Source organism: Osmerus eperlanus, chromosome 13, assembly GCF_963692335.1.
Source record: "Osmerus eperlanus chromosome 13, fOsmEpe2.1, whole genome shotgun sequence".
NCBI lineage: Eukaryota > Metazoa > Chordata > Actinopteri > Osmeriformes > Osmeridae > Osmerus > Osmerus eperlanus.
Genome location: NC_085030.1, coordinates 9,571,462 through 9,588,913, shown reverse-complemented (window position 1 = coordinate 9,588,913; position 17,452 = coordinate 9,571,462). Strand labels below are relative to the sequence as shown.

At 41.9% G+C, this 17,452-nt stretch overlaps 3 protein-coding genes across 4 annotated transcripts; all 3 read left to right on the top strand.

Moving 5' to 3' along the window:
• The first annotated feature begins 110 nt into the window (after nt 1–110).
• On the top strand, nt 111–2,905 carry vgll1 (vestigial like family member 1). Its single transcript, XM_062476997.1, has 4 exons — nt 111–351; nt 719–924; nt 1,096–1,479; nt 1,661–2,905. Exons 2-4 carry the CDS (start codon nt 735–737, stop codon nt 1,690–1,692), a joined length of 606 nt encoding a protein of 201 aa, XP_062332981.1. The 5' UTR covers nt 111–351; nt 719–734; the 3' UTR covers nt 1,693–2,905.
• A 3,287-nt stretch (nt 2,906–6,192) lies between these two features.
• On the top strand, nt 6,193–13,664 carry tmtops3a (teleost multiple tissue opsin 3a). Of its 2 annotated transcripts, none has more exons than XM_062477002.1 (4): nt 6,193–6,571; nt 8,705–9,033; nt 11,621–11,854; nt 12,266–13,664. In XM_062477002.1, the coding sequence occupies exons 1-4, from the start codon at nt 6,193–6,195 to the stop codon at nt 12,461–12,463; spliced, it is 1,140 nt and encodes a 379-aa protein (XP_062332986.1). In that variant the 3' UTR covers nt 12,464–13,664. The 2 variants fall into 2 exon arrangements, with proteins under 2 accessions (XP_062332986.1, XP_062332985.1); XM_062477001.1 differs by having other exon boundaries at nt 12,258–13,664.
• Nucleotides 13,665–14,807: 1,143 nt separating this feature from the next.
• On the top strand, nt 14,808–17,079 carry cd40lg (CD40 ligand). The gene is made up of 5 exons (XM_062476478.1): nt 14,808–15,074; nt 15,763–15,894; nt 16,001–16,022; nt 16,119–16,199; nt 16,299–17,079. Exons 1-5 carry the CDS (start codon nt 14,856–14,858, stop codon nt 16,664–16,666), a joined length of 822 nt encoding a protein of 273 aa, XP_062332462.1. The 5' UTR covers nt 14,808–14,855; the 3' UTR covers nt 16,667–17,079.
• Nucleotides 17,080–17,452: the final 373 nt, after the last annotated feature.

Below are 17,452 nucleotides of genomic sequence, written 5' to 3'. Positions count from 1 at the left end.
GCTTTTGAAGAATGTTTTCATGTGCTGTTTGGCTGTGGAGAAACTTGTTTGATGACATTCTGTTCATATCCTCTTGAGTTCATGAAGTATCACACCCCTGCGAGTCTTCATTAAGTTGCGACAACAGAAACCATGTAGCACAGCGAACATGAATGTAGTGGGGCTCTTGGCGTAGACGTATGTCCATCCATTCCTAATATATCGTTATCAGCGTGCACATTTCGATTTAAAAACGAAAGTACCCTTATCGCAATCTTGGAGATGGCAACAGTTTTGGGCAATAGTAGGAAAACAAGCGGCTTCTGAGCAACACATCTTCCTAAGCCATATTGGACACACAACTCACCTTAGGTAAGAATTGTGACAGACTTCGTTTCCACCCAAATAAATACATTGCACGTAGCCTACCAAGATAGGCATCTTTTTTTCTTCTTTTTTTTTTCTTCAAAGTTCTTTTTATTCTTCAGTTCTTTTTTAAATTTTTATAATTGTGTACAAATGACTAGTGAATAGGCTTACAAGTGGACTGACAGAAGTTCAGTGGCAGCAACCTTCATCAGTCATTAATTGGATATAGCAAGATACCTACCACAGAGACACACATAACTTAACCCAACACAACTTAGAAATGTCTGCAAGATACGGACTGTTGTTTTTCTGTGCCTTACAGTCTTATAGGGTTGATAGCTATCAATTGTTTCCTTCTTCAATCAAATAGACAGGTCAGATCTGGGATGGCGGGGAATTCTGCTAGCCCCATAGCTGTGAAAACAGAAGAGCACTCGCAAAGTGTCCTCTTCACCTACTTCCATGGTGACATAGGCAGCATGGTGGACGAACACTTTACTCGAGCTCTCAGCAAAGCATGCAAGACCAAAGAATCTGTCAGGAAGAGCAAAAAGAACCGCAAGTCTATCAAACCAGGTGAGTTTAGTTCAGCTTTAGTGTTCTGAATAGCACAGCAATAATGCAGCCAATGAAAGTCTGCACTCTTATAGTCTCCAAGCACATATTTGACACACAGTACACATTTTACAGTTTACACACACACATTGTCTCTTAATTAAATTAGGGTTTTCATGACATCTATTTCAGAGCCTGAATCCAATTCCTGTCAATGGGGAGCTTCTAAACAGGCCTGGTCAGAGGTCCATTATACCCCCATGTCTGGTCGGCTTCAGCTAAGCACCTCCAAGCAGGCTATCCCTGGCCTCCCCATAGCTCTCAGCCCCCCAGACGATGCCGCTGGTCCCTGGCCCTTGGGAGGCCTGGGGCTCCCTCCCATGACCTACACCCATGCTTTGTCCCAAGGTTTAGGCATGACAGGGCAACAATACAACAACTCCCTGCTCAACCTCCTCCACAGTGACCGAACAGAGAGTCTGAATATGGCCTCAGGCTCCAAGCCCAGTGTTCTTCCCAGCTGGACTCACCCAGGCTTTAGAGACCCCATGGATCCAACTGGGAACCTGGACCCAGGTACGGCCCCCACACACGCCTAAACACATATGTATGTATGCACACAAACGTATAAACAGACACACACAAAATACAGAACACACACACTCGTATATGGTTTGATAGATTATCTTAGCCTGTGTTCAGTTGAATTTGCAGTAGCTTTCTGATCTGAAATTAAACATGTATTTTCTTTTTTTAGGCCTGGAGAAGAGAGACCTTTACTGGTATTGAAGGGAGAGTGGTGGTGCAGGGAAACAGACCATCATGAGGATGTACATGCAGTGCAATATTGTTGTCTGTCTCTTATGGCTGTCAGACAGATTCCTGCTAAACAGGCTGCTCCTGCCTCTAAACATGGAAAAATGCTGGTTGTTCTCTCTTGTCATCTCTGACCTCAGTACCTTAAAATGCCACCACTGGAACTGCCTCTCAGACATGGAACATTCTTTGGCAAACCTGTTTGCAAACCAGTTCTTAAATCACTGTCAAACACAAGGTTAATCAGCATGGAAGGCCTACATACTGCTTAGTAATTAACACATTTTGGTCAGAAGGTAGAGAATATTGTTTTTTACTGTTTATTATTGTGGCACTATACATACATTTTATTTTTTAAACAAAACAAAAACAAGTGTTAATTTATAGTAGAACATTTAATATCCTAGATTTTTCAGACTATTTTGTGAAAATGTTGGCAGTGTTCTTTCTTTCTTTACTTGTCTGGTGGGTATCATTTAAAAATTGGAATGTTCTTATGGAAGTTTCACTATTATTAGTGTGAATATTCTTATATGATGTTTCATATAAGATTCATGTCTCTGGATAGGTTACCTTGTGTACAATAACTAATACAGATTGAAAATATCTATCCTGTAGCACAATCTTCCCTAGATTAAAAAAAACTAAATGTATTTTAAGCTAATGTGTCAAAGATCCACTCAAATGTATGTGTAACTGTGTGTGCTGCCACCTTATGGCTGAGAACAAAGTGAAATGCATTTACACCATCACTTTCCCATTTTCCTGCTCAGTGACATAAAAGAGAAGCAGTAAAAAGTTATTGGTAGTCCATTATTGAATTGTGACACTGCTGTAGCACTGACACATGGAGAGGACAAAGAGAGAGGTAAAGGGGATAGAAGGAATATATTGAATACACTTCAAAGTGTCACTGACAGAAAGTGTCCAATTTCAGCATCCACTATGCTAGCAGTAAGGTTTAGAAGACAGGGCTCTCCCAATTAGGCGTACCTCTCACCAGTATTTTTGAGAATATCCTATCTCTATTCATATCTCCTTCCCCATTGTCTTCACACACTAAACAGTGAGGTTTTTCGGCAGACACCTTAATCCAAAGTGATTTATATAAATAGTTTTTTTTAAGATGAAATAAACTAACAGTTTTGTAAATCCTAGTCAATGTCATTAAAAACTTATATCAACAGTATTAGTGCTTTTTTGTTACGCATAAGCTTTTTCAGAAAGTAGTGAGATTAGTTATAGAATACAAAAAATACCAAGACTCAGAGGCAGCCTTCTTGTCAAGAACAGTGCAATATCTAACTTAAATGAGCTTTACATGCATTTTGTGTAAACATGCAAGTTTTTACATGGTTTCCTCTTTTAAGATCCTCTCCATTTAGTAGTGAAGGCCCATTCAGGAGAAAAAGGTTGTCAACAATATGACTGTTGATTTTGTACAGTACTTGCTATCTTTGCCTTAGTTATGGTCTCACAAGTGCATCACTTTCAATGATGAGTTAGCCCAAAACACATGCTAGAAAATAAAGGCTTGGTTAGTAGTGTCTGATTGCCCTCCAGGCAACCCTTGTTATTTAGCCTGGGAATCCTATGCTACAGTCCAGATGGGAGGAGCAGCTATGCCTGCTTGTCAATTATTGATGGCTTGACACTAATATTAGCACCCTCCCATATGTTACTGCAACCACACTGGTCCAAATAAAAAAAGGGGGACAATTTCCTACTAGCCCCCATGCGTTCATCTCCATAAAAGTCAACTGTGCAAAGTGAATGCATACTCTTGTGCAATTTGGTGGCACTTGCTGAACAGTTAGATTTAGTACTCCGGTTAACTGCTAATTTAATAGTCTCATTATCAGTCTCACAAGCATCGGAGCAAACTTTGTAAAAAAAAAGAAAAAGCAATCCAGCAATTACTATTATCATAATATAATATTTCTAGCTAATTGTTATGGATCCTTTATATTTTAAAAAGATAGGATAACAAACTGAAGGTCAATTCCATTTCTTTCTTATTTTTTTGACATTTATGTTGTGCGAATGGAGCTCTACTGTCTGCCTTTGTCATTAAGGACACAGGCAATCATTTTGGAGGGCTTGCTATTTCTCCTGTTTATCTCTGTGTTTCTACGCTGGTTGCTGAATGGTGCATCTGAGGTACAGAGGTGTCACTGTGTCAGTGTGCAACAATAAGCACCCTGCATATGATTTTACAACATAATGGTCCTCAGATTCCGTTGTCACTTTTCTAATTCCGATGATAATGTGTTATTTCAGTGTCACAAAGCTGTATAAAAAACGGAAGAAAAAATATAATAATTCACCTTAATTACGTTATCTAACAGACACCTCAAATGTAGGACCATAGACTACAAGTCAGCAACCTAATACAATGGGGTTGTTTTCTTGAATACATTCAATCATCACCTCCAGATCTTTTAATACCAAGGTGCCTTTAGTTTTCACACTCGCATACAGAAGCTCACCATAGATATGGTGAGCTTGCGGTGGCATTTGGCCAAAGTTATGGATTTCCTTCTGGCTGCCGTCTAAAAATGTACCTCTTTCTGTTTCTGACCTTTGAATCAGGTTAAGCCAATATTGTGGTATTGATCAGCCACATACTCAATTCTTGGTTATGCTACACCAAATAAGAGCAGGGTTTGTAAGAGCTACTGCATGTCCCTACTTCATGCAAGAAGTGTCACCAGACGGCCCTACAGCACTCCAATGGACCATTATAGAAGTAGCACATGTACAATTGTGACTTTGGTCCAAGCTGGCACAGACAACAGAGAAAACCATGACAGCCAAAAGTGGATGAGAGGCTTATGAATTCTCTATCTCTGACTTTCTGTGGACTGACCGAAAACCTTAATCACTCAACATCAAGAACTGGCTAAAATCAGGTGACAATCAAAAGCAACTGTACTACTCCTGCACATGAAGAAGAGTCATTCACAGGGACTTCATTTAGACAAGCAGGAACCCTGACACCCACAGATTTATTTGTAAAATATTGAGCAGGCTCAGTGTTGCAACACCCAACACCCCAGTGGAACTCCAGAATAAGGAACCACGATGGACCATGTACATTTGTTTCAGGAAAATGAGGTGGACAAGCCACTAAACCAGGTCTTAAGTAACTTTCTCCCTGGAATCAATCAAGATCAGTCTGATCTGACCACTTCAAGGGCTACGGACCAATGACCCTTAAAGGGCCAGTGATGCTGATTGACAATGAGCAGAAAGAGAAAGTCCATCCAGTTCCTTGATGATATGGCAACTGTCAGGGTGAGTGGTGGGGGTAGGACCCAAATGCAGGAGAGTCAGCAAACATGGCGTCAACAAAAAGGGTTTATTACTCGAAACAGGAACAGACAAGGTACGGTAACAGGGGTAATGACAAGTCAAAGACTGGACACAAAACAGGAACCTAAATACACAGAACCAAACAAGACACAGGTGGACACAATGAAACTAATGAGACTGAAACCACTGAAGGAGACACAGGTGAAAACAATAGGGCAGGGAAAAACAACAGGGGGGCACTATTGACACTACACAGCGACACTATTGATCGCAGCGTCATAGTGGTTTTAAAAGTAATCTGTCATGAATATGAGCACCTGAAAAATGTTTATGTTTGGTATTGCACATTCAGCCATAGATGAGAGAAAAGCCAAAGTAGGATATTGTTGGACTTTTGTGTAGTTTCTTGTGATGTTGAAATACCATTTGAAGATATGAGAGAAGTTTACTCATAGAAAGCTGCCACAGCATATTATGTGTGACTAGATCTCTGTCTGTTAGCTAAACTTGCTGTAAGTATGGGGTTTATTGTGAATAAAGGAAAATGCTGAATGGTGTAACGCTTTCAGTCGGTGACACACTTTTACACTCATTTTGCTAAACATAATAAGTACCATGAAAGTTTATGCTGTATGACAATGTGGCATTGTGATAATTTGGGTTACCAATAATAAATCCATACCCTAGCCAGGAATTGGGGCCACAAACCTGTAGGATATCTATTTGTTTGCATGTGCTTGGGGACATTTGATTTGATTCAAGAAAAGGCTAAAGAAACTGTGTTTAGGTGATAATGTGCTGAGCTACCAAACGCAACTTGTACTGAGTTGTACTTAACCCTAAAACGCGTGTGATTACAGAATAATCGAGTCATCGGAACCCAGTGATTAACAAGTGATTCTGGAACATACTACTGGGAGCTGCTTGTGACCTGTAAAGATGACAGGTTAATTAGTAACGTTCGCGTTACACTGCATACATAAATGCCAGAGCCATGCGAAATCCCTATTCTATTATTTTAGGGAGGAATAGGCCTAAATGAAAACTAGCATGCTTTACCGCGCAACCGTTGACGAAACTGTGCTGTGCACGAGTTTGATAGACTAAGCGCGTCTGCTCCTCATATTCCCAGTCCTCTCTGCGTGCGCTGAGGCTGATATGGTTGCCCATATAGTAGGTTTGAATTTCAGCACCATCGACAACTTCCTCCCCAACCTAAGCAACAATGCCAGCGTACAGGACAACTTGGTGCCCCAGGACACCTCTGGTCTAAGTAGGACTGGCCACACGGTGGTGGCAATATGCCTTGGTCTCATTTTAGTCTTTGGAATAGTTAACAATTTTCTAGTCATGATTATCTTTGCAAAGTTTCGGTCGCTATGGACGCCTATAAACCTAATCTTGTTGAACATCAACTTTAGCGACATTCTCGTCTGTATTTTCGGCACTCCGTTTAGTTTCGCTGCGAGTCTTAGAGGGAGATGGCTTATTGGACCCTACGGCTGCAAATGGTATGGCTTCGCCAATTCGCTTTTCGGTAAGTGAAAACTTGCAAGTAGCAGACAAAGTAAAACGATATTGGCAGGGTTTCCCAGATTCGTTAACCCTCGTGCTGCCTTCGGGTCACATGACCCAAAGGTTCATAACGAACCATCGTTGTGTTTACCCAATTTTACCCAATACAAAAACAAATAAAAATAATTTTCTTTTAACCTTCGCAATGTGGGGGGTCTGAGACAGCCCAACGGTTAAAAGAAAATGCTTCACTTTGTTTTTGTATGCGGTAAAGTTGTCGCAATACGACGGTGGGTCACAATGACTGATGGGTCAGAACGACCCGAAGATAACACAAGGGTTAAGAAGCTGCTTCTTAACGAATCTGGGAAACCCGGCCATTTTAAATTCTTTGAAAGTAGGTTAAATAAATGTACTAACTGTAAGTGTACAGGTATGAAAAGTTATGTTATCCTACCAAGCCTATTCATTTTCAGCAAAAGCATCAGATAATTGCAAGAGCAAACATTTGGGTTATTCAGCTGGCGTAGAATGTTTTTAGTTTTTTACATGTAGCCTAATTGTTGCATTGCTTTAGTCGCATTTCTATGTCTTAAACGATACTTTATAACAAATATCTTTGCACGTGGAATCCATTAGCAGCGTAAATCCTGTAAAAGCAAAAGTCCCGCAGCCTTTAATTCACCCATTCAGCGGACGCATACAAAACCTAGGCGCATCAGTCTATAGTTTTCCTATGATAATCTCTGGCATTCCGTTGGGAATGCCAGAGATTAAGACAGGCCTACAAGGTCGATTGCATTGAGACATTGAGAATACTATTTTCACAAAAATAGGGATCCGATTTGTCACGGGATCCGTTCATCACGAAAACGATACATTTCTCAACCAATAGCGTGAATTAGAAGCTCTAGAAAAATGTTATTAGCTTGGTGGTTGTGTAAGGTTGTACATGATATTCTTGTGCTGTGACATTTGGATCTTGCAATATTTTAACAGTAACCTAATTAGCCCAATAGGAATATACGAATAAGCTGAAACAAATTGGCATTTCGTCTTTGAATCCTTCCCAAAGAGCCACACTCACGCACACACATACACACACACCCACAGGCTACACACACAGGGCTAAAGGGTTGGCTTGAGGTTGAAGGGGTACCCTGGAGTCCTAAACAATTAGTGCCATCTTGTGTTGTCAATGACACAAGGGAATGGCTGTCATTCATTTATAACTCCAGCATCCTTTTAAAATGATGGCACACGCCCTTCATAAGGTAGTGTTGAAGCAATCACTTAAATTAAGGGAAACTTTACATGGGAAACCTTTTCCTACGCTTGTTTCATTGGCAGAATTGTCAACATCTGGTGACAGCACACTGTCAGTCAAATGATGAGTCATACTTTGCCTTGCTGAGATAGGAAAAGTATAGACAAATAGTACAACTCTTTATATACACACACACACACACACAATCCGACATTAATATGCAGTGGTGTCTTGCAATTATTCACTGTAAGCATTTCTTATAAGTATTTCTCATTGTCTCTGTCTCTAAAAGTCCTGTGCTCTGTTCGCTCTCCAAGCCCTACTAATTGCATCACTGAGGAGGTCCTGGAATATACTGTCAATATTTCTTCTGAGCTCCTGTGAGATCTGTTGCTGTTGTGACCTCCCTCCTCCCCATTAACACAGCACAGACCCGGTATACCCACAATCACTTTAAAATAGGCTTTTGGGAGCACACCAAGTCTAATCCAGATTGATTCCCATCAATCATTATCCAGCGCCATCTATTGCCTGTAGGGACATGGAGGCTCAGTCATGGTTGAATCTCTAAATTGGGTTTGATGGCCTCCTCGGGGGGTGGTCTCAAACCTTAAAATATGTCAGTAAATGATTCGGATTCCAGATGTATAGAAATATTCATATACGGTCTTGAGTGGCACTTAAACCCCCATTCACATTGCAAAGACTTCATATCTCGACTGCATATATTGGTTAGGTTCATGTTTGTTCATCTTGAGCATCATAAGCACAATATATCCTGTGTGGTTTACCTTTTCTAAGCGATTCTTAGTTTTCCACTATCTCTCGCAACCTCCCCCACCCCCAACCTCATTCCATTTCTCTCTTTCCATCCATCCATTCTCCGAGGCATCGTGTCCCTGGTGTCGCTTGCCATGTTGTCGTACGAGCGCTACGCCACCGTGCTGCGCTGCACCAAGGCCGATCAGTCCGACTTCCGCAAGGCCTGGCTGTGTGTGGCCGGCTCCTGGCTCTATTCCCTGCTGTGGACCGTGCCGCCGTTCCTGGGCTGGAGCAGCTATGGCCTGGAGGGCGCCGGTACGTCCTGCTCGGTAGAGTGGCACCAGCGCTCGCCAGCCAGTGTCTCCTACGTGGTGTGCCTCTTCATCTTCTGCCTCCTGTTGCCACTCCTGCTCATGGTCTACTCCTACAGCCGCATCCTGGTGGCCATCCGGGGGGTGAGTCACCTGTCTGGCCTGGCCCGTGAACACCCTAGCCCCACCTTGTTCAGACAAGACTGATACAGAAGTATAGGTGTTAGTGCTGGGGCTCATGGAAGCCTCGTGTTGAATAACAAAGTCCATTTAGCAGAAACCGTAATCTGAAGAGAGTTACAACCAGTGATCAAATGTGTATGCTTCAGTATAAGCATCACTTTCCATGGCTTTCCACAATAACACAGATGTGAGCTACCGTTCAACCTACCGGGCTAAAGAGTGGTCAAATATTGGTGAATAAAAGATTGATGTTTTGTCCTTTTAAGTGGTTTATGATTTACACACAGTAGGATTCCAAACGGGTATCAATGGAATATTTACGAAGAGTTGCTGTTTGTGCATAACATGATTTGGCCAAACTCAAACCATAGACTTCTGTAGATCACACAGAGCCTTGAACATGGCAGAACTTCTAAAAGGCGGTCTATATTGAGAAACGCATCACAGCAGGAAATTGTGTGACACTAACAGGAAGCATAGTACAAATCATGTTCATGTTGTCTTCAAAGTTCCACCCCCTACACCAACCCCCTCCCCATGAGATGGCTCAGTTTCCCTACAATGGCCACCGGTAGCAGATAGAAAGTGAGAGATTGTGGTCAGGGTCCAATTAACAGTTGTTGCCAAGTTTTCATTCCCTATTTCAGTTAGAGCCATCCATTGTAGCTGCATTTCTATATTTACCCCTTCATGTAATGGAGGCGGCTTCTTAGGGGAGTCTGGGCAGGGGTCACAAACCCCTTTAAGGTTCAGTGAGTCACTCTCCGAGGTGGTTATATAAACCTGGCGCTCACACAAGGAATATGTAATTAAGGTCTTCCAATTGGTGTCCAGGCCGCTTGGTTCGCATCTTTGCCACTGTGACGTGAATACGCCATTTTATTTTTAGACAACGGAAGCATGCCGTTACTATTGGTGACAACCGTTATGTAAGATGCTCATTTCTTGCAAAGCGGAAATCCTGCTCAGCCCTGGCTAGCGGCTCTGCAGATCTGATTACCTGATTATCGCTCCAGTGACCCTCCTCCAGTCTTTTTTCACCCCCCGATTCCTACCCTACTCCCTCATGTCTTCTCCATCTCCTCCCAATTCTCTCTCAGGCTTTTCTTGGAGACAGAACCTGCTGTTCTGTGCTCTTCAGAAAGATGACTGTAAATGATGTGAATCAGCATGGAACATGTCTGTATTTCCATTCTTCCTGGGTTCCCGTCTTGTCATTCTAGTCAGGTTTTTGTCAGGGAAGCTTCTTGCATGGTCCCACACAGCTGGCATTAAAATGATGCCATAATTGAACATGGAACCAGCCGTCGCGCAGAGGTTGCACATTGTTGCTGAGCCCTAATGCGTAGTCTACCTCTTCTAAAATCCACCATGATAGGAATGGCCTTTTAAAGAAGGGCAGGAAATGTATGGGATAGAGGGAAAGACATGCAGAAATGGCCCGAGCCATTGAAATGTGAATTTGAAATGTGAATGAAAATCAAGAACTTTTAAATAACCTTCACTACACTTCAATGGGTATTTTTTTTTATTTTGGTTCAGCACCATCACCTGTAATTTGCCTTATCAAGCTGCATGGTGGTAGTTACTGATAGGATTCATCTGATTCAGTTCCAGGGAATGTTGTGGAGAGACATTGTTCTGAAGAGCCTGCTTGGTGGCCTCTACTGGACCAGAATACAGGGTACAAACATCAGTGATTCCAGTTAGTATCAACCTATTATGGTGAAGGAGCGGATGTTGAATAGCTAGAAAAATCCACCCGTATGTACCAGGTTAGAAAAGGTGTTGCACCACCTGTTACACTGGAAATGCCAATTGAGCATGGAAGAGGTTGACTGCGTAAGGATATGACATCAGGGCAGAGTCATGGAGTGGGATAGAAACCCCTTAAGGATCCCTGATTGGCTAGTCTCTCTGAGCTTGCACACTCACCAACCATAGCTCCTGGATGGACGTTTGGGTGGAGCTCGGGTGATAGGTTACTCACAAGGTGTGAAATCAACAACGAGGAAGTGGGACTCCGGCAGAAACAACTTGTAGACACTGGCACTCTGACGGATGTGGGCCACTTTGAACTCTGACGCTGAGCGGTCCACATGTGGACCACATGGTTAAGTGACAGGGGAGGTAGCACTGGGTCAGAAGAAGCATTTGGACATGTCGTCTCAGTCCCATCTGTCCACTTCTATTTATGTCTCTGCAACTATAGCAGAGGCATATTAATTATTTATTTGGAGTTCAGCTAATAATCAGTGGCTTAATCACAGGCTTGATGAGCAGACGCTAAATGAATACAAATTACAGTATCACCAGACATACAATGTCTTGACTGGAGCAACAGACTCTCCGATTAGGTGGTGTTTATTTGCTTCTGCTAAATCCTTACCTGTAACATTCTAAACAGGGGATTTATTTAAGAGAAAGTAAAGTGAGGTTTCCAGACGCTGGTCTGCAAGTGGTTGGGTTGGTCTATGGTTCAACCAGGCTTCAGTAAGGATCTATCACTTACCTCACTCTGTCCCATCTCGTCCTCCTGTCTGTCCAGGTAACGAGGATCAACCTGCCGTCGGCCCAGCGACGTGAGCAGCACATCCTGCTGATGGTTCTGTCCATGGTGTCTGGCTACCTGCTGTGCTGGATGCCCTACGGCATCATGGCCCTGCTGGCTACCTTCGGCAGGTCGGACCTGGTCACCCCTGTGGCCAGCGTGGTTCCTGCCATCCTGGCCAAGACCAGTACCGTCATCAACCCCATCATCTACGTGCTCTTCAACAACCAGGTGACAGGGGCCGCTAGAGGGTTGACACATCTAGGCCCGGAGTTCAAATGTTTCTTTTTTCTTCACAATAGCACTGTTATGTGTAAGTTATTTTAGACCTACTGTATATGGTTTTTTTTAACCTTGAAATACAGGTAGACCTATTATTTGATAAATTGCCAAAAAAGTCACAGACAGGCATCACAAGGAGCCTCCTGGGCTATGCCATCTCTCCTGCAGCCATGGACATCTTAGAATGTCTGCCATGGACACTCCTTCTGACTTGCCAGGAGGGTCTAAGCAATCCAACCCCTGATCCAGAATCACTGTCCGAGGAGATAATACCCTCATCAGTGCATTTCTTTCTTTTCAATCAAATATTTTAATTTAGGTTTTCTTTTAGTGACTCTGATGTCTCTGTCAGTTCTACAGATGCTTCTTGGCATTTATAAGATGCAGCGGAGAGCCGAAGCCTGTCAGCGGCTTCAACACCCAACAGAGCAGCAAGGAGGAGCACCCCACCCCCCTGACCCCTTTCTCACGCTCATCCCTGACCCACAAGCACCCGTCACAAGGCTCCCCGCGTGCCCACAGCCTCAGGAGCCCCAGGAAGCCCCCGTATCCCCTTAGGAGAGAGCACCGCACCCTGTCCTTGGTGGTCCACTACAACCCCTGAGAGTTTCTCCTGCCCTTGGGGAAGCGCTACCTCAAGTGGCACAGAGTATTGTGAGACTCATTTGCAGATTGAGACTAGATGGGTGCTTGACTACCCCCTAATGGCCTTCTGTCAGCCCTTCTTAACCAGACATCCCAGGGTCCTAATGTGCCATTTTTAGTTTTGTTGAAGACAATGTCAGTCTAAACCTTTTAATGTCAGACACCAGTCCACCCCAGCTGGTAGCCTTTTGATACAGCATTGTAACCGACTGAGGGTTCTGTTAGTGCCATCTTGTTTATGCTCTTTTTTTATCTTGACGTGTCTTTGCTGGCCAGTGTAAGTGGCTTGCTGGGTGTAATTGTATTAAATACTGGCTTAGACTTAGGTTGGAGTCTTTGATATATGTAAAAATGTTGCATCCAGTTTTATATTGGGCTAATATACAATACATCTCATGTGCAAACCTTAGCTATTTTTGTTCCTGTTTTCATATTGTCATTGATAAGCCAGGCTCTTACCCTTTTCCACTAGATTCGCAGTTTTACCACTAGAGGAAGCCATTAGCCATGAAACTGATAGCCAATCAAATCTGCTTCTATAGTTTGCTACCCATGTATTGCCTTTGGAGTTGTAAATCTGTTGAGCAATGTTGTCAGACCGCATGTTAAAAAAATGGTGACAGAAATGTTGCTTGTTGATGTACTATGCTTATCACAGTAGAAGGGATTTATATCATAAGGGATTGGTTTTCATAATTGTTTGTTGGTAACAGGCTGACAGCAAAAACAAAACCTTGTGCCATTTCTTCTGCCAGTACTAATATACATTTTTGGAATCCAATTAAAATTCAAAGTGTTCAGATTTTATGGAACCTGCCTAAATTGAATAATGGAAAATGACAACTTTCCATTTGCTGAAAATCTTGTACTTCCCTTTGTCTTTCCTGTTCTCTGATTCACATCACAATTATTCCTTTTATTACTGAGAAAGTGTACTGTGAATGTGTGTTAACATATTCCTCATCCCTTCTCATGAAGGGATCTATACAAATTGTATTTATATTGATCCAATTGGAGTATACGTGCCATGACACTAGCAGTCAGTGACCCTGAACACTCCTACAGTCTTCCTAACCCCATTGCATCTCCCTTGCAAAGAGATGGTGTACAAATCTAGGAGTCAAAAGTAACTAAAATATATACTTTTGTTTATGACTATTTGTCATTTCATTTTTGAAATGTGTCTTTTTCTCCCAAAATGGTTTTCTAACTAGGCCTAATATATGCTGTTGAGCCATGCAGACAACATTGTCATTATAATTCAATTATAAATTCAGCATTAGCATAAATGGCATAAGTATTACCTGGATAACTGGTGTAAAAACACTCAAGCAGATTAATTCAGCTACTGCCTGATTGGTCATTAGTGCTGTCTGTATGACGCAGGTCACATTTACAGTACTGAGTCACTTAATTTAGTGTGAAGATTTGTATCGTATATCTTCCAAATAACTCTTATATCGATATAGAACGTGGTGGCTCCATTTTCATGTACACTGCTGTGGCTGGTTTTTACCACATCACAGAATCATGCAAACCATATTTTGTGTGTCTCACCTAATGTGGGGCAGGGGGATGGTTAATTCTGCAACCTTGCAATCATTGAACTCTAAATTGAATAAATATCATCATGGAAACACCAACCTGCCAGAGAGAAATTAGGGTAACGCATCACAAGTTGCAGCGGTCCAAGTCCCTGTGGTGAAAGAAGTCACAGCCTTGAAATGCCACTTTGAAAATGTAGCCATTTGAAATTTAACTGGTGATTTTCCAGAAGGCCCCTAGTTTTTTTATTTATTAGTTGCCGTTTCAATTTAGTTCAGAGGTTGCTTTCTCAAAGCAGATCTGTATTTTAGTGTCTACTTTTTACAGGAGAAATGTCAGTGTTTATTTTAAGCTTCTTGTTCAGTTTCCTGTGAAATGTAAATTGTACCATGTGTGGTTTATTTGATGCTCATTCATCTTAAAAGGTGAAAGATGATTTAAGACAGATGGATGCCACAGTATTTCTGCATTTCTGCAGCTCAAACTAGTAAACTGTGAACATTTCACACCCTAACAGGAAATCTCTCATTCTCTGTTCATCAAAAGATATACTAAAATAATTTATACTGCAAAAAAAAAATTGGAACCTCATTTGCACCATCACCACGCACACGTACACACCCACAGTGTCTCTCGAGCTTACATATTCAACAGCTTTCCGGAAGTTGTACAGGTTTGCTGATGCGAGTAGTTATTCACAAGTACATGGGATGCCAAGCCTGCTAGGTCTTAACTCTGGGTACCTCCATCTGTCTCCACCATGATCAACACCTACCAGACCTCCCTACCTCCACCCCCAGTCCCCCCGCGGCTAGGTAGACATCAGATAGCCTCAGCCCCGGTCCCAATCCTGGCCCCAGTCCTGAGCCTGAAATCAGGGCCCAGCAAGCCAGTTTTCAGGTTTGTGATTGGGATAGTTGTGCTGCACTTGATCCTGTCCTTTGGTGGATTTGTCTACCTATACCATTCTGGAAACCAGGTAAGAACTTAGATCTTCCCAACCGATGTCAGTTTGTATTCCCTTAATAGAGAATGAATAATATCATCTTTGATATTTAGTGATGTTTTATAATATTGTGCGCCAATATCATGTAGTTTTTGTGCAGCAACAGTAACTTATTGGAATTGTGTAATAACTGTGGAAATTATTATTATATATAATAAAACTATTAACAGGATAATGTTAAGAGAAAAATGAACAAATACTTGTTTTTATACTTGTTTTTATGGTACAGCATATCCATCATATGAAGAAAGATTTCATTTAATTGTTTAGTGCAAATGCAATGTGTAATGTTTTTCAAAGAATTCATGAGTTGCCTGAGTCTTAAGATAAAACACTAGGAAATCAGACACATTTCTAGAAGTATTGTGAAATATTGCATATTTTGTGAATCTGTTGAAACAGTAGACGTCTTTAATTTGAAAAATTCTCAGCTTCAAAGAAGAAAGTCTAGAGGGGAATCAATATTATAACCATGTGCTTCCGAGTGCCTCAGTAAAAAGAACACATTTCACATGTTTATTTGACACTGTTGGAGATAGTTTCTTAGAAAAGTCTTAACTTCCTGAAAAGTATGTCCTTATTCACAAGCAGTCATATCTGAAGTTAGTGCCATATGTGTCATAGCAAAACAGCTTACATAAATGTGTTCTTTTGGGATCAGTGGCAGGACACAATCAAGCTTATGTACCAGGATGATCAGAACCTGCAGAGACTAGTACAGGAGTGTAAGCAGAACGTCCAGTCACAGCCAGGCTGCAGACAGATATTGAATGAGTACAATAGCGTGACAAAGGTGAGTGGAGATCTCAAGTATTTTGGGGATCAAAACCAAACAAATAAACGTCTCTGCTTCTTAGCTGTTGATGGTAATGCTTACTCTTTCCGTTTCTCCTTCTAAGGATTCCGCAGGTCAAGGAAAAGGTATGTCACATTCTTACCTATTTTTTGCATGTTTTTCTTCATCCTTAGCTTTATGTTATAGGAAATATCTGATGTATTTTGTTTTCCTTCTGTCAGTGGAGTCTCTCTCTGGGAAAAGCTCCTATTATGGCACCATGGCACGCATGAATGCCATAAAAGCCACTGACACCTCAACATGTAAGAGACCTTTCTAATCACCATACATCTTATAATTCATGTCAGGGTAGTCTTGACACTCAATTCTTATCAAAAGTCTCCATTCATTATTTCCAACAGCCAAATATCTGCTGTGGGACACTGCACACTCTAAGAAGAATAACGTCCAGAATAACTTTGACAAGGACAGACTGATATTGAAGCAGTCTGGAGACTACTTTGTGTTTTCCCGTGTCACCTTCTCCAGTTATGGACCTAAGAGTGTGCTGGCCAACTTTGTGAAAGTATGGGAGAACGGAGACAAGAAAACAGAGAAGACCCTGATGAAGGCCTACTGCAGCCTGGTGACCAGGCCGGGGGTGTGCACAGCCTCGCAGGCCGAGGTGGTGAGTCTGAATAAGGGAGACCAGCTCGGTGTGTGGGTAGAGGATCCTAACCTGGTGGACTATGAAGAGGACGCCACGATCTTTGGATTATATAAACTGTAGGATGCTCCTCTAGATGGACGCCATCTGCATTCGTTCTCGTTACATTGTGCACATTCACTGAGAGAATGGACTGGGACTTCTGTCTAACAGACCAGAGGTTTGTCTGATTGATCGACAGTCTGGATGGACACAGTCCACAGCTCATTTGTTTTTTAAATGGGACTAAGACAGGACCTGCTAGATGGATCTCCACATGGATCAAAGCAGATCAATTAGGACTAGATTCTTTGATGCACTGATGGATGCATTGATTAGCCATCCCTCGGTGAAACGACTATTTCTTTGAACTGTAATTTATTCTTGTTAGATGAGTGATACCATGACTCGCTGCACCAGATTTTTTATATTTTTATATAGTAAGGAAGGTTCAATGATTGTATTTATTATGGTTGATGGTGTGAAGTAAAAAGAAAAATATATGTTTGCAAAGGTGTCAAATCATTTAATCAAATGTTGCAGTTTGACACTGTAAATTCTACCAAATATTGTCGATTAGTGACAAGAATAGCACACACAGACAGGATTTAACACCGGTTTACAGTAAGGGTCTTTTATAGGATTGTGTTTGGTGGAAAATGACTTGGTGTTAAAAGCCCACTCCTGCCACAAGATCCTACTTTACCCAGTTATATGTGTAGTTTGTTCAAGACAAGTGTGAAAGGAAAAGGCTGCTTCTTTGACTTTCTCACACAGGGATAATTTCACCTCCCTCTCCAACACCTCAAACCTGAACCACAGAGTTAGCGAAACTGAGAGGACAGAAATATGTTGACAGACAGACAACCC